Here is a 26,221-nt window from a genome sequence, read left to right as displayed (position 1 = left end):
TTTTGAAACACAGAAAACTAATAACTCTGAAACGCAGGAAACATACAGGTGACACAATAAGGAAATCAATGCTGCAACTCTGCAGAAGACTGTCAAAGTCAGGCCATCAGCATTTCATCCCCTTAGTGCCAACCCCACTATAGCAAAAATCCCCTCTTCTACATGCCCCCCCACCCCAGGAAATACACATTATTCTAATCCAATTCCCAGGATAAGGAAGGAGACCCTATTACATTCCAGACAAATGATTTTACACATAGTAAAAGTTCCTGGAACATGCCTGCATTATTTGAAAGGAGGCAGCAATGGAGGGATAAGTTGTCTCTTAAACCTTCACTGTTTGCAATTGTCAGCTTTTGTGCAGACAATGACCCATTAGGCTATGGTGTTATGTATTGGATACAATATATAATTTAATTTGTGGATGTGTCAATTAAGGTAATTACAGAGTACAGATTCTGCTTTATTCTGCAAATCACATTTTTCTCTTCTTGCTGAATAATGTAATTTTATCTGAACAGGATCTTGTGCTGAGACTTCTGGGGGGCCCTTAGCCAGGGTTCAATTTCCTTTGAAAGAACGGCTTGCTGAACAAGAATAGTTTGGATGTATTAAGAAATATCTTAGTTATGGAGAGATTGGGGCAAGCAGTTTAAATATTCCATAAGAAAAAAAAGTATATTGTGATATCCAATTCCTACAGAAAGAATCCTAGCAAGAGGTATCCTGGCTGGGGAATTCTGGAAGTTAAAATCCACAAGCCGTAAAGTTGCCAGTTGATTAGACAGTAATGAAAATGGTGCCATATAGGAAAAACTTATAGACTTAGAATGCAATCCTGTTTTTCCTCCCAACTTGAACGTGGACAGTAAAATTGTTTATTATCTTTTAACCATTCAAAGAGTAGAAACATGTTAATTTCACTTTCCCTTCTCAGTCAACCCCTTAGCAATTGTAATATGTCACAGGCCAGATGGGACAATAAAATATTTAGAACAAAACAATTTTCAGCGCTGAATTAGAGAGGAAACCAAATCAGGCAGAAGTCTTTCCATCAATGCTATAGCAAACATCACTGTAGCCCACAGTCACTTTTTGGAGGATCAAGGTCTGCCTCCCTTCACTCCAAGCTTTTACAGTTTTCCTAAAAAGAAATGGATATAAGCCAGTGGTGGGATTCAGCCAGTTTGCACCACTTCTGCAGAACTGGTAGCTAATTTTTTGTTGCCCAGGCCCAGAATGGACTTCTGGAAGCGGCATCCACACAGAGAACCAGTTGTTCACATATTTGAATCCACCCATCTGATGTAAGTTACAGTACCTGTGTGCATACTCACATTCTTTAGACCAAGGGTCTTCAAACTTGGCAACTTTAAGACTTGTGGACTTCAACTCCCAGAATTCTGGAAGTTGAAGTCCACAAGTCTTAAAGTTGGCAAGTTTGAAGGCCCTTGGTTTATATTATGGTCTGATTCAACAGGTTTACGAAAGCAAGTAGTGTGAAATATCTTTCTGAGATCTGCAGACCACATCACTTAATGTACAAGTCCTTGACCTACAAGTCCTACAAGTTAATGTACAAGTCCTTGACCTACAACCACAACTGAGCTCCAAAATTCTGTTGCTAAGCAAGTCAGTTGTTCAGTGAGTTTTGCCTCATCTTACAACCTCTTTAGCCATAGTTGCTAGGCGAATCACTGCAGTTGTTAAGTGAATCATGTGGTCATTAAGCAAACCTGCATTCCCCCATTAACTTTGCTTGTCAGAAGCCAGCTGGGAAGGTCACAAATGATGATCCCGTGTCCCAGGGACAGTGGAACTGTCATGAATACATGCCAGTTGCCAAGTGCTTGAATTTTGATCACATGACAATGGGGGATGCTGCAATGGCCACAAGTGTGAAAAGTGGTCATGACACTTTTTTCAGTGCCATTGTAACTTTGAACAGTCCCTAACTCAGGGGTCTTCAAATTTGGCCCTTTTATGACTTGTGGACTACAACTCCCAGAATTCCTCAGCCAGCGTGCCTGGCTGAGGAATTCTGGGAGCTGAAGTCCACAAGTCATAAAAGGGCCAAGTTTGAAGACCCCTGCCCTAACTGAATGTTTGTAAGTCAAGGACTATTGTAATTATCACTTCCTATTTTGTTAACAGATGTTAAATTAAGAGGGTGAGAAAGAGCAACAATAGGAAATAAACTGGGTAGAATTACTCTGTGGCATGCACGCTGCTGAGCACAACTTCCTTTATGTTACACAAAATGTTTTTTCGACAATGATATGAATTTTTCCAATGAATGCTTTTCAAACTGCTGGCCTAGAACCATAAAGGCACATGAGCTGTTTTTTTCCTATATAAGTGTCTGTTAGAATAGGCTGCTTTCATCTTTTCTGAGCTGGTAGATACTCTGTCCATGCTCTGAAAACACATTGATGTTGCCCTTGCAAACACACCAGTCACAGAATCCCATTTGCCAAAGGCAACCCAACAATGCTAAAAGATTCAAAACTTTGCCCAGAACTTAGAGCAAGACACTTCTGTTCTCAGCTGCAACACACACAACTCCTCTTAAGATTATATGCATCCAAGAAATGGACAGATCCATTGTTTTTTAAATACATGAACCCAGATAACATGCTGTTTGCTAAATATTAAGAAGGTTATTTTTAAAAAATCCTAAGCATAACCTTAACCCCGACCATATTCCTAATCCTATAAATCCTACAAAAATTACACACACACACACACACACACACACACACAAATGTCAATTTCAAAAAAAGATGATAATACAGAGAGAAGCTTGATATGCACACTGCCTAAGTTTCATCAGTAGCAGAGCACATGATTGACAGGCTTTATAAGTGTTTGGAGGATTCCTTGGACATATCTGTAATGTTCCCATCGCTTATGTACAGGTAGTTCTTGATTTACAATCATTTGTTTAGTGACTGTTGAAAGTTACATCAGCACTAAAAAAAGTGACTTATGACCACCCTTCCTCACACTTATAACCACTGCAGCATTCCCCATGGTCACATGATCAAAATTCAGATGAATGGCAACTGGCATGTACTTACAACGGTTGCAGCATGCCAGGGTAACGTGATCACCATTTGCAGCCTTCCCAGCTGGTTTCTGATAAGCAAAGCCGGTGTCATGGCTTCAACAGATGAAACTCTTCAAAAGAACTTTGAGACATTGTTTTCCTCAAAGAATCTTTTATTCAGGAAACAACGTATCGGCACTAGATAGTTGAACCCAAAAACTAAATTCCCCTCCCCTGGATACAAAGTACAATTCCCACCCCCAGTAAACTGTCATAAATCACATTCCCCAATTAGCTTGAAGCGTAGGCTTTCTACCCACCTCTCCAGCCCACCAAAACGTTATCAGCTCTGGACCCGGTTTGTCCTTGGATTTCCACGGCAGAGTTATTATTATTATTATTATGGCTAGCTGAACTCTCATCCCAATCCCCCCTCCCAGCACCAACTGATTCTGAAAGCATAGAGAAAATGGCTGCATTTTGATCTGTTGGCAAAGCAAGAACATCCAATATTAGCAGCGTTGACAGTTGGATTTGCTTAACAACTGCAGTGATTTGCTTAAAAACGCTGGCAAAATAGGTCATAAAACTGGACATGATTCGCTTAACAATTGCCTTGTTTAGCAACAGATATTCTGATCCCAATTGTGGCTGTAAGCCAAGGACTACCAATGATAGTTTGTTTGTTTTTCTTCCTTCATCAAGAAAACAGCTGTTCCTCCACAGATGCAGCCATGCTTCTCTTGATAATGCTAAAATGAGAATTGCATCGATGCAGTTATGTCTTCATTTGAAGTGACAAAGGCAGAGAGGTCCAGCTACAATAGCAGATGGTTTGAAGGCCATCTTTTCTGAAGCAATTCTTTTATAGCTAATGATATGCACATGAATGCTATAATGTATTGGTAAGCTGAATTCCAGCCTCGTATCAATAAGAACAATAAACTCTGAAACTGTCTTCATCAAGCCTTGTTTCATAATTTGAGGGATAAGCAGCAAATGAAAGAGCTGAGATGGAAGCAGAAGCCCATGGCAATATCTGTAGAAGATTACAGAACATGCGTAGTGGTATTTACACTCTGGAGGTCCATATTTCTTCCATGCTTCCAATTTTCTGCAAATGGTTAAAGGCTAGGATTTTCTTCCAGTTTAGGATGGTGGTTGAGCCCCTTGGGTTCTGACTTCTGGTGATCTATATCCTTTTTGTCTGATGCATCTTCTTTTCAATTTTCTAAACTGTAAGTCACTTGGAGTAGCTGTGGAGTTGGGCACCCACAAATTGAATCAATAATAAAAAATATTTCTTTATAAAAATTGATTGATGCCTTTGGGGTTTGTTTGTTACAAGCTTGGGTCACAGGATCCACATAAGTGTGTACTGGTTTGAAAGCAGGCCTTTGTATTCCCATGACCGGGAAACCAAAGTTCATTACTGATGGCTCAGCACCATGGCTGCAAAAATGATATGGCAGGGAGGGGATTCCGCTGTGTCAGAACCTATAACACTTGCTCCTTCTTCTCAGAATTTTCATATGGCAGAAGGAAAACCTGTTACAAGTCCTCTTCACACTATTTCCAAGAATTTAGGAGACGAACTCAGAGACAGTATTGATGTATGAGTTACACACACCTTGTGCTCTGATTAACAACCTGTGTAGTCACTTAATGACTGCCTCAGGGACAGCAGGGGTAAAGGATCATTAAGTGAGGTGAGCACAAGGGCATAGGGCAGGGGTAGACAACCTTGGCTCTTTGATGACTTGTGGACTTCGATTCCCAGAATCCTTGAGTCAGCATGGTTGGTTCAGGAATTCTGGGTATTGAAGGCCACAAGTCATAAAAGAGCCAAGGTTGCCTATCCCTGGCATGGGGCATTTGCTTAACAACTCTCATGACTTGTGACCATAATGGACAGGCACAGGCTTCAATTTAGATCATAACTCGAGGACTACCTGTATGTCACGCTAGTATAATTTTATATTAATATGTGTTACTTTATTTTAATGTATTCTGACGTGGATAAATTCATGATAAGGAATGATAGGTTTAACTTATAATAAATATTGTCCATAGAAATTTGGCTGCTGGTAGAGCAGAACTTCCAAAATGTTTTAACTGCTACATTTCTCGTATTATGTAAGCCAATGTATACCAAGTAGGATTTACTCTTATGTAAATGATTTCCCACCCCCCACCCCCCCAAAAATGAAACCAACACTGCAAATCACCCTTGTTCTTCGGGAGTAACATTGAACCTGGTAAGATTTTACTCTGAGTAGACCTCCTACTCTTTACTTGTAGAGGAAAGACAGGTTTCCTGTAGCAACTAGATCAAGAGCGTAGAATTAGGGTCTAGGTTTTGTTACTGGAGGTGTCCCTTTTCTGAGCCCAGGAAATCGTGATGCAAGGAAAGGGCTGGGTTTGAGGTTTGGAAACCTTTTGTAAAGGCAGCCACTCGCCGGCCCCTGTTTCATTTCCACCTCAGCAGTGACGGTTGGCAGAGCGTGGAGGTGCCCAAGCCAAACTGGAGATGCTTGTCAAACCTATTGGGAGGATCTTTGTGGCTCTTGGTATAATCCTTTTTCTGGGATGCCCGGCACAAGGTAAAATTTCCGGTGGCTGTTCCTTTTCCTAATCTCCTTGATGTATTAACAAATACGAGATTTGCACGGCATTTCTGTACATGTTGATTCAGGAATAGGCACCATGGAGTACAGATGGGCTTACATCCAAAGAAATGAAGAGGAGAATAGCTCCAAAATCTTGGGCTCTGGCAGAAGATGTTCATTTCCCTGGAGATTACGCTTAGAAAGTGACAACCATATGCCTTCTCCAAGTAGGAATGTGGAGGTTCATAACTAGAGTGGACTGAACGGTGGGATAGCCATTCCATGTTTTTTTTAAAATAATAATAATAACAACAAAGATGTGCATTCTTCAGACATAAAGGCATAATCCCTGAAGCTTAATAAGAACCAAAAAAAAAAAAAAATTTGCTAAAGGAACATTAAACAGAGCCTTGGAGCATTTCTTTATGATTCTGTTGGCGTTTCCCATTTCTATTTGTTGTTCTGTCTTTAAATGTTTTCAAAGGCTTTTCTGTTTTTGAGCGGGATGAGGAAACTGTCCCACCCTCATTTATCATCAGTGTCTGTAGGGGTGCCGTGGCAGCTCCCCATATTCCATGCAGAGTCTATAGCAGCAATGGAGGTAGAGGTGGATTGGGGTTTTCGTTTCGTTTCTTTTTTTACAAGTTCCATTTTACAGTGGGAAGGTGCTTTAATCATAAACGTTGGGAGCAAGAGCTGAGTAAAAAGGTACAGTCCCTTATGGAATTTAAAAAGATGATTGTCTTAAAGAGGATCCTATTTTCCTGCAAGTAGTAATACTAACAATATTAAGGTAAGAATAATGAAAAGTTTAACCTCGCCCCCCCAAAAAAAATTATAATCTCTGGAAGACGGATTACAGAACTAACTACACAAATTTGGAAGGAGTAAAGCTGATACAGCTTTACCATTATAAAAAAAAATTCTGTGCATAGTCTATTACAATTGGCAACTGTACCTTAAAATATGATGCATGTGATAAAATACAGAAAAGTTAAATTCAAAAAGCACTTTAATGTGACACTGCCTGAGGGCACTTTAAATTTATATATGTATCCAGAACCAAGAATGTTCTGGACAAGCCAATTATATACATGTTTACTCAGATGTCTATGGAGATTCTCAATCATCCAGGTCATGGTTGTCCCAAAGATCCTTCTTGGATGAGAAGTGAAATGTTTTCAAGGACAAAAAAAAACTAAGAAAGTCCAGTTGCCTTTTGGAAAACCTCCTTTGGGACATGTTTACTCAGAATTTAGTATGATTTATGCTGAACTAGCTGCTGCAACAATCCAATAAAGCTGTAAAGATTGATCTGCTAGTTCCGTCCCAAAGACATTTGTTTTGTACCAGTTACGCAGAGAAAAATTCAAAATGATAATTGGAAAAAAAATTACATTATCCATTCTTAGTTCTTGGATAGCTGGGCTGCAAAACTCCTTATGTCTGCTAGGTGGCGGCAGTGTGATACACTTTTCTGGTTCATTACTATCATTCTACCACCCTGTGGAATTGGCCTGGACTGTGGCGCAATAAACCATATTAGATTAAAAATACAACTCTACATAGCCAGTTTGATACGGCTTCACACTTCCCCTTGTGAGGATAGACAAACCAACTAGGAACAGACTTGTGTTACAATGGTTATCAAGAATAAAGCTGATTTTAAGCCAGTGTTTGCTACTGGCTTACAAATGGTGATTTGTTCTGGGACTTAATTATAACTCTGAGTAAACTGGGAAGTTACACGTTAGACTTTTAGCAGGCAATCATGCTCCCTTAATCACACATTTTTCTCCCTGCTTCGTCTTTCTGCTTGGCATCTTGTAAGAAACAATAGTAGCAGCTCCCTTGGCATCCTAGCAAGATATTTGAAAAGGGCATTTTTTTTCTGTTAGAACATTAGGTTTGTCTTGTGATGCAAAAGGAAATTGATGTAAGTGTGAAGCAATTGTGGTCTCTGTTTTTTACAGGTTACCACACAGGATGCTTTTACTCAGAACAAATTCCACTTTCAGTGAGCTAAATTCCTGCTGGACACATGAGTACAATTTTCAAAAGCTAAAAGACAAATCACAAATATTGTTTTCTTCTAACCCCAGTCTCATTTTTAAAATGCTGATTTTTCTATGCTCAGTCAGGGATGGTTCTCGACGTAAGAGAGTGACAACAGTAAGGTCATACCATGTGCAAAAGTATCATGAACAATCACCCTTAAAGAGCAAGCCATGGAGGGAATTTCAAGGCCATTTGTTCATCAGTGATTTATAGCATTACACAACTATTGTAATTTATATTATCCTGATGAGATAAAGTCTAGAATACCTGGTGCTTTTTGAACTTGGATATTTGCTTGCGCATGACTGATTATGTTATCTAGTTGGGTAATGAAATGTCTGCAAGAGAATAACTAAGCTCAGAGAGTACCAAGAACAACACAATTCAACCCTTAGCAATAGATATTCTTTTCCATTGGAGATGAAGTCTCCACCTGTGTCTAGGAGAAAATAGCTGAGTGATGCTAAAAGTAAAGGTAAAGGTTCTCCTGCACATGCGTGCTAGTCGTTTCCGACTCTAGGGGCCGGTGCTCATCTCCGTTTCAAAGCCGAAGAGCCAGCGTTTGTCCGAGGACGTCTCCGTGGTCATGTGGCCGGCATGACTAGACGCCAAAGGCTCACGGAACGCTGTTACCTTCCCACCGTAGTGGTCCCTATTTTTCTACTTGCATTTTTACGTGCTTTCGGACTGCTAGTTTGGCAGAAGCTGGGATGAGTAACAGGTGCTCACTCTGCTACGCGGCACTCGGGATTCGACCTGCCAAACTGCCGACCTTCTGATCGACAAACTCAGTGTCCTAAACCACTGAGCCACCACATCCCCACTAGGTCAGGGGTAGGCAACCTTGGCTCTTTTATGACGCGTGAACTTCAACTCCTAGAATTCCTGAGCAAATCTGGGAGTTGAAGTCCACGCATCATAAAAGAGCCAAGGTTGCCTACCCCTGACCTAGGTCCAAAGTCACTCAATAAATAGTAAGTGTGGAAGACTGATTAATGGTGTGGGGGGGCTGGACAGAATAGAAGGGCATGGTTGACTGGCTGAAACTTTGAAGAAAGGCACCCAGTATTAAATATGAAAAAGGCTAGCACGCTGTCCGAAATTTTCTCTTTTGCACCCATCTTATTGATACTTCTGGTAATAAATAAATTTCTGATGCAGCAAATCTTCGAATTACACTTTCACTGTTGAGCGAATTTAATTATGAGTTTGACTTGTTTAATTGTATACAGTGCAGTGTGCAATTAAGTAAGGCTACTTGCTGAACTCTTCCTGTTCTTAGGTTGTCTCATATGTAATATCACAATGTGCCTTTTTTATTCAACTCATTCAACTCTAGAGAATGGCTTTTGATGCAAGAGTGTTACTCCAGCATATCTCTCCTGCTCTCTGTCAGTTTGAAAGACAGGTGTAGCCCAGCTCTATTTTGTAACTTCCTTCACGTTTACAATTAGGCTGCTGTTGAAGAAAGACAAATGAGGTAAGACCCTGCAGGTTGGGGAGCCAGCGTCATCCATTTGGGTTCTTAATCAGCTAGCCCTTACGACAAAAATTACCCTTCATAGCTAGTATAAATGAGTTTTCTGGTGCAATGAAGACCAAACACTGCTCTATAAACAACTAATATTTCTGAGAGAGGAATGAAAGGTTAAGTCTGTAAATAGTTCAGCGTGAGTTCAAATGCTTCTTTCTGTTCAGAAATAGAAGAAGAGAAAAGCTTCAGGGGAATGTGGTTAATCTAAAAAAAGAAAAGGGGTTTAAATGATTTAAATGATTCGGTCACTTAAATCATAAAATATCAAGGAAACATCTGCAGCTGCCGTTTCCCACAACTGATAAGCAGATGTAAGAATGTATCATGTTCCGAATTAACTAAGAGGGGTAGCTGGGTGGGGTGGGGGGCATTAGGGGATAGGGATAGGGCAGTGATGGCAAACCTTTTAGAGACCAAGTGCCCAAACTGCAATCCAAAAACCACTTATGTATCCTCGGGTGCTGGGTGGGCGTGGCCCATTAGGGGGGTGTGGCTCATTGGGTGGGCGTGGCCAATTGGGTGGCCGTAGCTGTGGTGGTAATGGCAGACCAGGTGGGACTAAAAAGTTCAATCAATTCCAACTTTGCGAGATCTTTTTTTTCCCCATGAGAAGTTGAAATAGATTGATTGATTGATTGAACCTTTTTTTTTTTGCACATGGCGGCAGAGGCCTAAAGTGAAAAGGTTTTATAAAACCCAGCTGAAGGCCTAGGACTGGAGCGACGGTGCACGTGCCCACAGAAAGGGCTCTGCACGCCATCTGTGGCACGTGTGCCATAGGTTTGCCACCACCGGGATAGGGTCTCTCCAGTCTGATACTCTGGAGATGGGAGGTGTGTTTGGAATTATAGTTGCATGCCTGATGGACAAGATTGAAAAAGCTGAGTTGTCCTTTTCCCATCATCTCTTTTGTCTGCTAAATCTCCCCATCTCCTGCGCTTGGGTGTCTGCTTCATCAAGATAGCCTATCTATCCCAACCAAGGCCTTCTATATTACTGAACATTCCACCTCACGTCCTCTCTAGGCAAAACAGACTTCTATGGAAACTCTCTAGAGAAACTTGAACTGTTGCCCTTTAAATGGAGGGGCTGATCTGAGAAGGCTTTGTAGTGATTCTCATTTCTTTTCATTTAGAATAAAATAGAACTGGAAGGGATCTTGGAGGTCTTCTAGTCCAGCCCCCTGCTTGAGCAGGAGAACTTAACCATCTCAGACAAGTGACTGTCTAGTCACTAGTGTCTATTTAAAAATCTCCACTGATGAAGCACCCATGATTTCGGAAGGCAAGCTGTTCCACTGGTTAATTGTCCTCGCTGTTAGGAAGTTTCTCCTTAATTCCAGGTTGCTTCTCTCTTTGTTCAGTTTCCAACCATTGGTTCTTGTCGTGCCCTTTTGTGCTTTGTAGAATAGTTTGACGCCCGCTTCTTTGTGGCAGCCCCTCAAATACTGGAATACTGCTATCAGGTCACCTCTATTTCTTCTTTTCTTTAGACTAGCCAAACCCAAGTCCTGCAACCGTTCTTCATATGTTTTGGTCTCCAGGCCTTTGATCATTTTAGTTGCTCTTCTCTGAACTTTTTCCAAGGTCTCAACATCTTTTTTTGTAGTATGGTGACCAAAATTTCTTGCAGTATTCCAGCTGTGGTCTTACTAGGGTTTTACAAAGCGGTACTAATACTTCGCGTGATCTTGATTCTATGCCTCTGTTTATGCAACCCAGGATTGCATTAGCTTTTTTGGCTGCCGCTGCACACTGCTGGACTCCAAGGTCGCTCTCACAGTTACTGTTTTTGAGCCAGGTCTCGCTGGCTGTACCTGTACTTGTACCTTTGGTTTTTCCTGCCTAAATGTAAAACTTTGCTCTTCTCCACATTAAAGTTCATTTTGTCGGATAGGGCCCATTTTTTAAAAAAATTCCATTTATATCCCGCCCTTCTCCGAAGACTCAGGGCGGCTTACAAGCTTAGCAGCAGCCTTCATTCTATGTATATGCCTGCTTATTAGGGCTTTCACACAAACCCCAAGCGGCATTTTTACAAAGTCAGCTTATTGCCCCCAACAATCTGGGTCCTCATTTTACCTACCTCGGAAGGATGGAAGGCTGAGTCAACCTTGAGCCTGGTGGGACTCGAACCTGCACTAATTGCAGGCAGCTGGTGTTACTTAAGGAGGCATTAGCCCACTGCTAATGTTCAAGTTTGTTCAAGTCTGTCAAGATCTTTTTGAATCCTGAGCTTGTCTTCTGGGGTGTTGGCTATTCCTGCCAGTTTAGTGTCATCTGCAAATTTGATGGGTTCTCCTTCTCTTCCCTCATCAAAGTCATTAATGAAGATATTGAAGAGTACTGGGCCTAAGAAAGAGCCTTGTGGTACGCCACTGCTTACCTCTCTCGGTGTGGATGTAGTGCCGTTGAGGACTACTTGCTGAGTACTGCTTGTCCATCTGATGGTGTTACAGATCCATCTGATGGTGTTGTTGTCTGTTGTATTCCCACCTTTTTCTAGCTTACTAAGCCAGGATCTATTCCTATGATAATGTTATGATTTAGATGTGTGGCAACAGAAAGTTTGGGCTCGGTTGTGGTTGTAAGTCAACAATTCTCTTGTTGATTATTTTAAGCCAATTTTAATCACTTCTACAGTAATTATTACAGATAGTCCTCGGCTTACAACTACCTGTAATAATTACTGTAGAAGTGATTAAAACAAGAAAGAACTTAAAGTAATTGGAAACAGAGTTTGACCTAAGCTACCATGTGGTCCAAGGCCAGTGTGCTAACCGCTGTATCTCTCTTGTATGATCCATTACTTGGCTGTACAAAAAGACTCTCTTATCTCCCCCTTTTCTTTACCACGACGAGAACATCTGGATTTGCACAGGAGGAAAAAAAATTGACTGACAAGAAAAAAATCTTCTATTTCCAGTTGTTGTTATGGGTAGTCCTTGACTTATCACCATTCATTCAGTGACCATTCAAAATTACAACCATGTTGAAAAAATGAAATTATGACCATGCCCCAAGTTATGGCTGTTGCATTGCCCCCCCCCCCAGTCACATGATCAAAATTTGGATGCCTGGCAGCCTGGCCATACTTATAACTGCAGGATGCTTCAATTCTCTCTCCCACTCCCTATCTCCCCTTATCTATGCCCTTTTGGCCACCCTACATCCTGACTTACGGGGTGGCAAGCAGCCCCAGAACCACCCATTCTGGGGCTGCTTGCTATGCCCCATAAGCCTCAGCTACCCCAGCAAGCATTCATTCACCCAGCTGCCTTCACTTCCATTCCCTGCCCTGCCCTTTTACCTGAGCTTTCTTTGTAAAGGTGCACTGTCGTCGCAATGCTTTACAAAGATGATGCACCTTTACAAAAACTCTGAGAGTTACATATAGAAAATGTTTGCTGGAGAAGCTGAGTCCAAAAAGGAGATGGCAAAAAACAGTGAGGTGGTTCTGTTTGGTGACTGTGACTGGACACAAAAGGCCAAAAGTGGGTGCAGGGACCTGGAAGAGAAAACAGCTGGGTGAATGAAGATGTCACGTTTCTGATGTATGGGCTTTTCAAGTGACTCAGAGGCATTGTTTACCTTAAAAGTCCTTTATTTAGCCTAATACACTGGCAAATGCTTGCTCGAAGGAAGCTGGAATCTGAAATCTCCACCCCTTGCACAATATATTAAAACACAATTCTCCACCTTTCTAATTTTGTCATTAATCATATTCTCCAATTAATTTAAAGAATCAGTTTCCCTTCTGTTAGAAAACCCGCCATGGTCTTATCTTCTGTAAATTCAGATGGCCTTGAAGGTACAATCCTCCTCTTCCCCCTTCCAATCTTAAACTCAATCTCTTAAACCAATGCACAAGTTTAACATATGAAATGGCTACTTCTTCATCTCTTGTCAAGGAATAACATTCGATGTTAGCAGTGTTGACATCCGCCCCCACTTACAAAAAGGACAGATCCTGTAATGTAAACATTACAGAATGTTATTGCTTGACAGAATGCTTACTGGGGTGGCAGAAGCTTCCCAGAGCATTGCATGTGGTTCTGGGGTGCTTGCCACCCCACATGGCAGAGTGCAGGGCTGCCAGAGATGAAGGGAGATGGGGGTTGAGAGTTGGAGGCAGACCCTTAGCTTACTGAAGACCTGGGCAGGAACAAACCTGGAATGGTTTTGATTGAAGTGGACACGTGCTTAACAGCTTGTGATGGTTAATGACCACAATGGGGATTGCAGGAATTACCAGCGTTAAAATTGGTATAAAGGTAAAGATAAAGGTTCCCCCGCACATGCGTGCTAGTCATTTCCAACTCTAGGGGCCGGTGCTCATCTCCGTTTCAAAGCCGAAGAGCCAGCGCTTATCCAAGGACGTCTCCGTGGTCATGTGGCCGGTATGACTAGACACCAAAGGCGCACGGAACGCTGTTACCTTCCCACCGTAGTGGTCCCTATTTTTCTACTTGCATTTTTACGTGCTTTCGAACTGCTAGGTTGGCAGAAGCTGGGACGAGTAACAGGCGCTCACTCTGTTATGCGGCACTCGGGATTCGACACGCCAAACTGCCGACCTTCTGATCGATAAACTCAGCGTCCTAACCCACTGAGCCACTGCGTCCCTTCAAAATTGGTATGGTCAATGACATTTCACTTTATGACTTAAAACAGCAAGCCTGATCACACAAGAGAACTACCTGTGCTTTTGCATGTGCTTACTTTTAAGTCAGTTCTATCCCATTTATAATGAAATCATCTCTCCCAAAAATCAACTTGGGTTAAGCCATGATTTCATTTCATAGGAGCCTTGGTGGAGCAGTGGGCTAATGCCTCCTTAAGCAACTTGACATCTTCATACTGCAAAGCCATTAAACGAGCTTTGTAATTTCTCTTAAAAGATCTGAAGCTGAACGAACGGACAGATGGATGGATGGATGAATTAATGATAGCTTTGCGGTGTGTCAATTACACCACAGCTAAACTGTACATTGGCACGACCTTCCAGTTCTGCTCTTGGGGTGGGAACATTAATACCAGGAACTTTTTTCAACCTCTCCCAGAAGCCCTATGAAGTTCATTGATAACTGGAATTTGCAGAAATTCACATTCTGAAACTTTTGGAAATGATTCCTCTCCATTGACAGGGCGATTCCTGATTGTGTGCCTAGATGTGAAGTGAGTCACTTAACTAGGGGAGATGATTGTCTGAGCCATGTCATGGAAACTTAGTTATCTATGTTGTGGTAAGAGAAAGGAAATGGGTTGAGTTTTTATATCAGGGTTGGCCAAGCCTGTTATATCGTTTGAAAAGGATGATGTTTTCAACTTTCTTCAACCTGGCGCTTGCTAACGATGATGAAGTTATTTCAACACATCTGGAAAGCACCTGGTTTGGGAGGTGGACTAAAAACTAATATGTCCTCCTATCTCAGGGGTAGGCAACCTTGGCTCTTTTATGACTCGTGGACTTCAACTCCCAGAATTCCTGAGCCAGCAATGCTGGCTCAGGAATTCTGGAAGTTGAAGTCCACGAGTCATAAAAGAGCCAAGGTTGCCTACCCCTGTCCTATCTCAACCTGAACACTATTTGCTAGAACGTCTGATATAATTGTAGGCCTTGTGTTTCTCAGCCTTCCTTTGAGCCTTTGCTCAGCACACTCCTCCCAAATGCCTTACAATTCCTCTTTGGAAAAACATTTTTTTTTGAGTCTGGTTCTGTTTGCCTGTGTCCTGTGAATTCCTGTTTCTGTGCTACCTCTCAAAAAAGTCATACTTTGTACAGTATGACCAGGATTTTATGGATCCATTTAGGATACATGCAGGATGTTAAGCTGTTATAGACAACTAAAAACAGTTTTAAGTTAAGCTCCCCAAATCAAGGAGAGAACCAACCTAGGACTAAGGAGAAATTTCCTGACACTAAGAACAATTGACCAGTGGAAAAGCTTGCCTTCAGAAACTGTGGGTGCTCCATCACTGGATGCTTTTATGAAGAATTGGACAGCCATTTGTCTTAAATGCTTAGAGTCTCCTGCTTGAGCTGGGGGTTGGACTAGAAGACCTCCGAGGTCCCTTCCAACTCTTTTATTCACTTAATCTGTTAAATTAGAGAAAAACTTCCTATGGTAGATTTTATGGCTGAAAGATTTTTCAAATTATCAATGGCGTTAAGATTATATTGGTACAACATGAATTTGTACTTGACAGTTCTAGAGTGTTAGGCCTTGTGTTCAGGGGCTTGCTACCCATTTTCAACTTAGTGTGTTTAGGGCTTTTATGACAAACCATCATTAGATAGCTTTTCCCAGTTTTGTGCCCACCAGATTTTAGTTCTGAGAATTTTGAATGAATGTAAGGTAAAGGTAAAGGTAACGGTTCCCCCGCACATGCGTGCTAGTTGTTTCCGACTCTAGGGGCCGGTGCTCATCTCCGTTTCAAAGCTGAAGAGCCAGCGCTTGTCCAAGGACGTCTCCGTGGTCATGTGACCGGCATGACTAGATGCCAAAGGTGCACGGAACGCTGTTACCTTCCCACCGGAGTGGTCCCTATTTTTCTACTTGCATTTTTACATGCTTTTGAACTGCTAGGTTGGCAGAAGCTGGGATGAGTAATAGGCGCTCACTCTGTTACGCGGCACTCGGGATTCGACCCGCCAAACTGCTGACCTTCTGATCGACAAGCTCAGTGTCCTAACCCACTGAGCCACCGCGTCCCTGAATGAATGTAGCCAATGGAAATTTAGGAATATTTTCCCATTTATCTGGAATCCTACATTTTGGAGAAAATTGCTTTTATTACTTATAGATTTATTTCAGTTTACACCTTTATACCAGTTTTTTCAATATGGTACAGAAGCAAAGTAATCTATAAACAATGGGACAAAATATTTGCTGAGTAAGTTATATGCCTATTATCAGACACCGTGTTTAGATTATTGTTCCTAATTAGTCTCTCTTGACTGAGATGTTTTAAAATGTAATATTAAAATTTAAACCCCTTGGCAAGAATTTTCTTCTCAAAGGAAAACCATTTTGGCTTGGTTATTTGAGGGACTATCTATCCCTGATAATTTCTGCCTGCCCTGTAAGATAGGCAGTGTGGGGTTCCCTTCAATCAAATAGTGCCATCTATTGGGACCAACAAAGCAGCATCTATCCCTCTGTCTCCCGGCCTGATATTGTTCAAATAAGCATTAAAAACCTACCTGATCCTCCAGAACCTGGGGAAGTGTGGCTCCAGCTCCTCTGGAATTTCAATTTAATTAAATATTCCTCTTTTTCCTGACATGCACAATTGTTTTGACTTTTTTAAAAATTGGTTTCCTTGCTTTTCCAATGGCACACCATCTTTAGAGGTCTAGGTGGCCTCTAAATTGATTAATTAAATAATTAAATAAATAAAGGATATCTCAAGTTGCCTGTCCTCAGGTTTTGACAAAGGTTACTACGGTTTACAGAGTTTTCCGTTGTTATTTTTGCAGAGTTATGATGGGTGTACTGAACTGGCAATGCTGTTCCAATACCAACATTACAAAGCTGCCGTAGTAATAATGTTTAATAAGTTATAAACTTGATTTCAACACGTATACCATTTTTCCTTAGGAGCTCCTCAGAAAGGCCGGTACATGTGGGTCCGATGTAAACCTGATGCCAATTCTGCCAACTGCCTTGAAGAAAAGGGGCCAAGTTTTGTCATGACAGAGGAGAAAGGGAAGATCCTCTTTGAGGAAAACCCCACACGGTGAGATAAAATAATCCTTCACGGGTGGTTCTTAGTTGTCTTTTAGAATCTTGAAAATGGTCTAAGCAAGCAAAATGGTCTAGCTGCCCAAAATCAGCTTGTGATGAGATGGGTGGCAGATAAATTTATAAATAAATTTCAGGACCTTTATGCAAAAATCATATATTTATAGCGAAATAAAAGATATATATTCATGTATTTCTGTTTTTCATCCTCTTTTGCTTTACACTGCCTAAAGTCGCCTTGGTGACTGAGGCAGCTAACTACTTGAAATAAATAAAACCAGTCAATTAATACTGCCAGCAGTGATGTTACAAAATAACATACAGTAATAGTTAGCAATATATAAATTGGTATAATGCAAGTTGTAATGGTCTGTATCTTCATAACCTGAACTTTAAAAATACAGGTAATCCTTGACTTATGACTGAGCCTGGCAATTATGGTCATATGTCATGATGGTTGTAAAGTGGGTCACCAGTTATGACTTTTTTGCACTGGTCACTAAGCAAACCCACTGTTTGCTATGGGCCAGTTTTTGACAGAAACTGGAAGCGAAAAACTGACAAAAATATGATATATTGTGGTCACATGACCGTGGGTGGTTGCAAACAGCTGTAAATGTGGGCTGATTGCCAAGCGTCCAAAATGCAGTCATGTGACCGTGAGGGGGAAGTTGATGTTGTAACTTTCAAATAGGGTTGCAAGTAGCTTTTCGAGGGTCCACTGTAACTTCAAACGATTGCTAAGTGGCGGGTTGTAAGTCAAGAACTACCTGTATATGTGAATTGATCTTTTTTTTCCCCCTGGCAAGTACCATTTTAACAAATACGGATTCATTGGGTAAAGCTTTTTTTTTTTCCTGATCAGAAAAAGCCTTGAGAACCACTCGGAAGCTTCAGCTGGTACAGAGTGCAGCTGCACGAACACTTTTGGGGGCTTCCCGATACTCCCATATTACACCTCTGCTCCGTGAGCTGCACTGGCTTCCAGTTGCCTTCCGAGTGAAATTCAAGGTGCTAGTGATGACATACAAAGCCCTACATGGCATGGGTCCGGATTACCTACGGGAGCACCTACTGCCAGCGTCAACACCCCTCCGCCCTGTGCGCTCCCACAGAGAGGGCCTCCTCAGGGTGCCACCGGTCAGAGAATGCCGGCTGGTGGCCCCCAGGGGGAGGGCATTCTCGGTGGGTGCGGCAACCCTTTGGAACTGCTTGCCAGCCGAAATCCGGATGGCCCCCGACCTTCGCACCTTCCGGCGTGACTTAAAAACCTACCTATTCCAGCAAGCCGGCCTGGCCTGATAGATTTTGGGGTTTCATTTGTTTTACTATTGCTTTACTGAATACTTACCTTGCTCTGTACACCGCCCCGAGTCCTTCGGGAGAAGGGCAGTATATAAAGCAAGCAAACAAACAAATAAATAAATAAAATAAGATTCCAGCCATCAACGCAAGCACATCTCACTGAGAGATGGAGACTAGATGAAGGGACTGACTCTCAATGAGGCCCATTTGCATTAGACAGATCTAGAAGCTTGTATCTCTCATGTGGCTTTTGATTCAAGGAAACTGTCACTTTTCTCATGTGGTTGAATGCTGATTTATCTTGTGTGCCATCTATTTTACAGCAACAGCTCTGCCTAAGTACAAAGAGTAGGTTGCCTTACTATATTTTCAATCCTTTTCTTTCTCCCTCATGCTTTTGGAGCTGATGCTTTGATTTCCAAATATTTTTTTTTAAATTAGGTTTGCTCTGTTTTCATTTGTTCCCTCATTCCTTACTTTAACATTTCAGTTGGCCAGCTCTGAATGATAGGGAGGGAAGCAGAAAACCTTGGAGGTATGTGTGTTGTTTATGAAAGTTTGTGCAGTTAGTGTTTTATGTATAAAATATAAAAAGCGCATGTGTGCTTTTGTTACAAAGCAGTGTGAGCTTAGTCTTGTTTATCTGAGTCACCTTTTGGCCATACTGCCTGGGGATTATGGAAATCAAATCTTCAACTAATAGCTAATAATGATAACAACTAATAGTGGATCAACCTATTCTCCAAAGCCCTTGAAGGTGCATCGGCAAAACAAAAGGTGTGGATAGCTAAACTGTATTAACTATCTGAAAGAGGCTAGAGAAAAAACATAAAAACTAACAGAAAAATGCATATTTTATTTTTGTCTTCTCTGCATATCAATTTGCAAGTTGCTTTTTTAAAAAACAAACAGACAGACTGACCAGACATCTTTTTTTTTAACTTGTTTTTATACATTTTTATAAATTACCTATTTCCAGCTAGGGAATAAAGAAAATCTAAACATTGTAGCTAAGACTTAACGATTGTTTTTAAAAATATGTATTTCAGAGAGATACTTCAAGACCAACCCAGTACTTTGCCATTTTCTGGAGATGAAGAAGGATCTGGCAACGAAGCAGATCCTGAGACAGGATCGGGTTTTGAGTATGATATGGAAGAGTCCGGTGGGTCTGGTTTCGTGAACCAACCAAATGTGAATCTGAAGCTTAATCTATCAAATGAAGGCTTATTTCCCCATGAAAACGTACTGTGATTTCTGTTATGGCTCAATGTAATCTTTCTTTTTACCTATCATAAGTTTTGACGAAATGTATACCCTAGACCAGGCATATATGTTATAAAATATTACAGCTAACCATGTGTATCTTAAAATGTTTATTGTGCTTTTCTTTGATAAAATCTATTATTTGTAAGCTGAAAAACAGAAGCAAACAAAGCAGAACAGTTAAACTAAATTCAAAATAATCATGCAGGAATCAATCATACTAAGGGATGTAATGCAGCTAGACAAACTCTTCGTGTCGGCACCTTTTCTTTGATTATATAGGCAGTCCTAAACTTACAACCATTTGTTTAGTGACCATTCAAAGTTACAACAGCACTGAAAAATGTGACTTATAACTGCTTTTTACACTTACAACCATTGATCCCCATGGTCCCATGATCAGTTTCGGACACTTGGCAACTGGCGTGTATTTATGATGACTGCACTGTCCCAGAATCATGTGATAACTTTTTGTGACTTTCTGACAAGCAAACCAGATTCATGTAACAACAACATTACTAAATTAATAACTGCAGTGATTCACTTAATAACTGTGCCAAGAAAGGTTGCAAAATGGGACAAAATTCATTTAACGATTGTCTTGTTTAGCAATGGAAATTTGTGGTCAATTGTGTAAGTTGAGGACTACTTATAATGTTGGGATGGATCAGTTCCCAGGGCAAATAAATGGGAAGGTGCCACATCAGTCTGGAATATTTTGACCCTTTTTTTCATTTGTACAAGAAATATGCCTAAAGCAATGCAAGAACCGACTTTCGTATTATCTCTAGAAATATGAAGGGCCAGAAAAAACAGGATGTTTCTGTTTTTTCCTCCCAGGGGTGTTCCAAATTTTCACAACTTTTCCAAGGAGAAGCCCCTTTCACATTTCTATTACTAAAGGTACCTTTCTAATCTGGGTGGATATGCTGCAGTCTAAATAATTTTCAAAAACAGGAGAAAAATAAGCAGAATTTGGGGTGCCTGGATTACTTTTAAGAAAGAGAGAAGCAGCAGCTTTCTAGTTTACAAAACAGTAAGATTGCCTTCCTTTAAAAGTTGTTGTTTGCAAACATAGTAAAGAAGCACATTGTTTTAAAATCCATTATGCCTATTTTGTTACATTGTAAATTGCCCTTATAGTTACAAATTACATATATTTCATATTTTATTTCTTCAATGCAGACAGTGCTTGTTTTGCAACCTTTTCAGCCACTTGATAAGCATTTTCTTATGCCTGCAATTATTCAGCTTTCTATTAAAATCTAATGCAACTAAAGACTCATTTTTATTTCTGAAATATTGTTTATTAATCAGATTATCCCACCTCAATTATAAAAAGAAATCTCAATGGCTCATTAATAATTATTACTACTCTATTGCTCTGCATGTACACTGAGAGCTTCTGCACCAGAGACAAATTCTGTGTGGCCAAATAAAGTATTGGCCAAATAAAGGCAAATAAAGTATTCTATTCTATTCCATCCCATCCCATTCCATATTCTATTCTATTCTATTCTATTCTATTCTATTCTATTCTATTCTATTCTATTCTATTCTATTCTATTCTATTCTATTCTATTCTATTCTATTCTATTCTATTGTTAGTTGTTCTCTAACTCGATATCTGTTTTAATGGATTTCACATCTTAGATTTTCTATGCTTGAATGGCATGTTAAAATTTCAGCAATACTGTTGTAATCTAAATTTCAGCTGGTTTCCAGGTGACATTTGAGTGTTGACAGCTTGTATTATTTTGGCATCTGTAAAGGTTGTATTTTTAAAATTATTTTTGATTATGTTATTGCTCTTTAGAAAACAGAATAGAATAGAATAACAGAGTTGGAAGGGACCTTGGAGGTCATCTAGTCCAACCCCCTGCTTAGCCAGCAAACCCTACCATTTCAGACAGATGGTTGTCCAATCTTCTTCAAATCTTCCAGTGTTGGAGCATTCACAGCTTCTGGAGGCAGGTTGTTCCATCCTTCCCAAAATAATTGAGAGAAGAGAGGGACAGTGTGCTGTGCAAATACGAAAAGGATGAATTGATCTATCAGCAAACTTGCTGGGGTTTAATTTGAGTCCCAAGAAGGCCCAATATCTTTATTCAGTCCTAAGGTGGGAATACCTTAACTTCCACACATTCTTTATCTTTTTTTGCTTAAATCAGCCTTCTTGAATTTCTCTTTCAAATACAGGGATTATGACTTTGTATCACCACAGCCAGAAATGAATTGCAAAAATCCTCAAGTGGCCAAGTCCTCATTAAATCTGGAACACGAGAGCCTTGCTTTCTCTCATTTGCCATTCGGCCTCTATTTAATTCAGTTAAATAGGTTCTGAACCCCATCAGCTTTGAATTAATTCACCTCTTTTAAGGTCAACAGCTGCTAATCCAAGGTGTGCAATTATCTCTGGCCTGTTGCAAGCACAGGGAGTTACAGGAGTTGACTTAACATGCCTACCGGGAGAGGGTTTAGCAGAGGAAATTTGCTGGTGAGACCCGATTACTACTTTTCTGTCCTTTGAACCTGATCACCTAATTTGAATTGACATCTCTGAGGCTTACAGCCTATAGAAGCTCCAGCAGCATCTTTTTCCCCCCTCTGGTGCTTCCATGAAGACTGAATTTTCCTCATCCCCAGCCCACGGATGAAAAGAAGTTCAGCTGTCCTTAGAAGTACAAATAATCTTCTCCACCTGACATTGACTGTCTGGCTGAAGGTGTATAAAATCAGCTGGGCTTTGCCACCTATCACCTTGGAAGGAAATCTGCATTGACTGACAAGAGATGGGGCTGGGGTGTGTGTGGAGAAGACAGAAGATAGATTGCCAATGAGGATTGCAAACTTCCTGCCGGTATAGTTCTTCTGCTGATTTGAGGATGGATGGACAGGACTTTACCTTGATAGTGGAGGCAAACCTTCAGATTTATATTCCACTATACATGTTTTAAGGGACGCGGTGGCTCAGTGGGTTAGGACACTGAGCTTGTCGATCAGAAGGTCGGCAGTTTGGTGGATCAAATCCCGAGTGCCGCGTAGCAGAGTGAGCGCCTGTTACTCGTCCCAGCTTCTGCCCACGTCCTCGGACAAGCACTGGCTCTTCGGCTTTGAAACGGAGATGAGCACCGGCCCCTAGAGTCGGAAACGACTAGCACGCATGTGCGGGGGAACCTTTACCTTTACCTTTTATACATGTTTTGTTGGAACTGAATAACCCTATGAAACGATGCTTGGGGGGAGGGGGGGTGTCAGATGAGCTGACCTCTACTTCTTTATCCTAAAGCTCAATTACTCAGATGCTTCAGAGGCCACGGCTGTGCCACGCTGAAACCAAGGATTTTCAAGATTGTATCACTTCAGTTTGACAGGAAACAGCCAAATGTTCTCGTTTTTTTTTCTCTCTGTAAGGAATAAAAAATGTATTAAGCTTTAAAAAAAAGGTTTAATACGCCTATTTTTACTTTTAAACACCTTTTTTTTCCCTCCTATTCAAACATGCCTGATTCTTGGAGCCTGTCTGGACAAGCCCCTGCAGTTTTGTTGGCAAGGTTTTCAGAAGTGTGGTTGTCCTTCCTTCCTTCCTTTCCTTCCTTCCTTCCTTCCTTCCTTCCTTCCTTCCTTCCTTCCTTCCTTCCGCTGAGAGAAAGTGACTGGCCTAAAGTCAGTCAGCTGACTTCATGGCCAAGGCAGGAGTAAAACTCATGGTGTTACCCTATTTAATACCCTTAAATCGGCAGCTTTCAACACCATTGACCATGGTATCCTTCTGGGATGGCTTCAGGGGTTGGGAGTAGGGGGGGCTCTGTTGTCCTGGTTCACTTCCTTCCTCTATGACTGATCTCAGTCGGTGTTGTTGGGAAGCAAGAGGCTTACACTTTGTCCACTGCTTTGTGGGGTTCTGCAAGACTCGGTACTCTCTCTCTGCTTCTGTTTAACATCTACATGAAGCTGCCAGGTGAGATCATCCACCACCAACTGACACTCAGCTGTATGTCTCGGCCCATGGTGAGTTAAGACAGGGGTCTTCAAACTTGGCCCTTTTATGACTTGTGGACTTTAACTCCCAGAATTCCTCAGCCAGTGCGTAATCTGGGGGTTCTCCTGGGCTCACGATTCCTGCTTGAAGAGCTGGTGGCAGGAGGGCCTTTGTACTGCTGTGTGCCTGTTATGCCCTTTCCTGGACCAACAATCCCTGCTCACAGTCACTCATGCCCTAGTCACCTTCTGTCTTGACCATGGGATGCATTCTACATGGGGCTGCCCTTGTGAAGCACCCAGAAGTTTCAGTTGGTTCAAAATGCAGTGGCCTACATAGTTTTGTGCAGACCCAGGTGCACGTATCACCTCTCCTGCAGGTGCTCCATTGACTGCCAATTTGCTTCCGGGTGCAATTCAAAGTGTTGGTTATCACCTTTAAAGCCGTTCATGGCTTGGGACTGGGTTATCTGAGGGATCGTCTCTTCCTGGTTACATCCACCTGACCTACTAGAGTGGGGAGGCAAGGAATGTTGCAGCTCCTGTCTCCTAAGGAGGCAGAACCCAGAAGAAGAGCCTTCTCTGTGGTGGCTCCCTCCCTTTGGAACATCATCCCTGCAGAGATTAGACTGGCCCCTCACTTTAAAACTCTTTTACAAACCTCTGAAGACCTGGGCCTGCCAACAGTCTGGGGAATCCAGAATGGGATGGAGCCCATCAAGTGACTCGTTTGATTGTGTGTTGTCTCCAGGGGGTGGGGGAATATTGTTTTTTATTCTTTTATATTGGGTTTTTCTTGTTTGTAAGCCACCCCAAGTCACTAAGAGTGAGTGGGCGGCCATATAAATCTTCTAAATAAATATCTATTTGTAGATTTACTTTTAAATCTATTTATACATCTGTATCACCCTTAGACAAACAGATTCCCACAATGGAAGAATGGATGATGGAGTTAATGGAACTGGCTGTGATGGCGAAATTAACTACCTCGATTGAAGAAAAGCTTTGTGTTTCCTCATGGAAGCCACATTTGGACTTTTTTGATAGAAACCAAAAGAAATGCTATATTAATTTTGTGATTTTGATGATATGTTTATGATTATAGAAATACCAGGGGTTATTGAATTTTAGATCTAAAAATTCATGCTGAAGAAAGTTGGAAGCTAACCAGAATCATTGTGATCCAAGAATCTAATAGGGGTCAGGAATACTTTTGAAACATGCATACAATATTCACATATTGTTGTTGTTAGTTGCGAAGTCGTGTCCAACACATCGCGACCCCATGGACAATGTTCCTCCAGGCCTTCCTGTCCTCTACCATCTTCTGGAGTCCATCTAAGCTCACGCCTACTGCTTCAGTGACTCCATCCAGCCACCTCATTCTCTGTCGTCCCCTTCTTCTATTGCCCTCAACCTTTCCCAGCATTAGGCTCTTCTCCAGGGAGTCCTTCCTTCTCATCAGGTGGCCAAAGTATTTGAGTTTTAGCTTCAGGATCTGGCCTTCTAAAGAGCAGTCAGGGTTGATCTCCTCTAGGCCTGACTGGTTTGATCGCCTTGCAGTCCAAGGGACTTGCAGGAGTCTTCTCCAGCACCATAGTTCAAAGGCCTCAATTCTTTGGCGCTCGGCCTTTCTTATGGTACATCTTTCACTGCCATACATTGCAACTCGGAAGACCATAGCCTTGACTATACGCACTTTTGTTGACAGGTTGATGTCTCTGCTTTTTAGTGTGCTGTCTAGATTTGCCATGGCTTTCCTCCCCAGGAGCAAGCGTCTTTTAATTTCTTGGCTGCAGACCCAGTCTGCGGTGATCTTGGAGCTCAGGAAAATAAAATCTGTCACTACCTCCATTTCTTCCCCATCTATTTGCCAGGAATTGAGAGGGCTGGATGTCATGATCTTGGTTTTCTTAATGTTTAGTTTCAACCCAACTTTTGCACTCTCCTTCTTCACTCGTAACAAGAGGCTCTTTAGTTCCTCTTCACTTTCTGCCATTAGAGTGGTATCATCTGCATATCTTAGGTTGTTGATATTTCTTCCGGCAATCTTAATTCCAACTTTTGATTCATCTAGCCCTGCCTTTCTCATGATGTGCTCTGCATATAAGTTAAACAGGCAGGGTGACAGTATACAGCCTTGCCGGACTCCTTTCCCAATTTTGAACCAATCACTGGTTCTGTGTCCAGTTCTCACTTTTGCTTCTTGACCCGCATATAGGTTTCTCAAGAGACAAATAAGATGGTCTGGTACTCCCATCTCTTTAAGAACTTGCCACAGTTTGTTGTGATCCACACAATCAAATGCTTTAGCATATTCAATGAAGCGGAAGTAAGATGTTTTTCTGGAACTCCCTAGCTTTTTCCATGACCCAGCGTATGTTGGTAATTTGATCTCTATTCATATATTCCTTGTATATAATTACAGCAATACCATTCTCATGATTTTCAACTTTCCCAGTGTCTTAGCACACCAAGGCAAAACATTAGAAGGGACTAGAGCAGGGGTCCCAACCCTTGGTCCGCGAACCAGTACCAGGCCGTGACATGACAGCAACCGGTCCGCACAAACAAGCAAAGTCCCACCCGTGGGATGCAGGCAGCACACAAAACCACACACCTTCTGTTCTTTCAGTCCCTGGTGCCCAAAAGGTTGGGGACCTCTGGATTAG

The 26,221-nt window shown here is 41.5% G+C and overlaps 1 protein-coding gene across 1 annotated transcript; it reads left to right on the top strand.

Annotated features, from left to right (window-relative positions):
* Window positions 1-5,543: 5,543 nt before the first annotated feature.
* On the top strand, window positions 5,544-20,274 carry SRGN (serglycin). The gene is made up of 3 exons (XM_083363580.1): window positions 5,544-5,652; window positions 16,854-16,992; window positions 19,352-20,274. Exons 1-3 carry the CDS (start codon window positions 5,580-5,582, stop codon window positions 19,554-19,556), a joined length of 417 nt encoding a protein of 138 aa, XP_083219706.1. The 5' UTR covers window positions 5,544-5,579; the 3' UTR covers window positions 19,557-20,274.
* The last annotated feature ends 5,947 nt before the right edge of the window (window positions 20,275-26,221 follow it).

The sequence above is a fragment of the Vipera ursinii genome (genome assembly GCF_947247035.1).
Source record: "Vipera ursinii genome assembly, chromosome: 5".
Classification (NCBI taxonomy): domain Eukaryota; kingdom Metazoa; phylum Chordata; class Lepidosauria; order Squamata; family Viperidae; genus Vipera; species Vipera ursinii.
This window is presented reverse-complemented; position numbering and strand designations above follow the sequence as displayed.

What these genes read in the sequence shown, in the direction of transcription:
- SRGN (XM_083363580.1), top strand. Translation starts at nt 5,580, where the DNA reads ATGCTTGTCAAACCTATTGGGAGGATCTTTGTGGCTCTTGGTATAATC. An exon ending in TCTGGGATGCCCGGCACAAG is followed by an intron (nt 5,653 to 16,853) that starts GTAAAATTTCCG and finishes ATTTTTCCTTAG; the next exon opens with GAGCTCCTCAGAAAGGCCGG. An exon ending in TTTGAGGAAAACCCCACACG is followed by an intron (nt 16,993 to 19,351) that starts GTGAGATAAAAT and finishes TATGTATTTCAG; the next exon opens with AGAGATACTTCAAGACCAAC.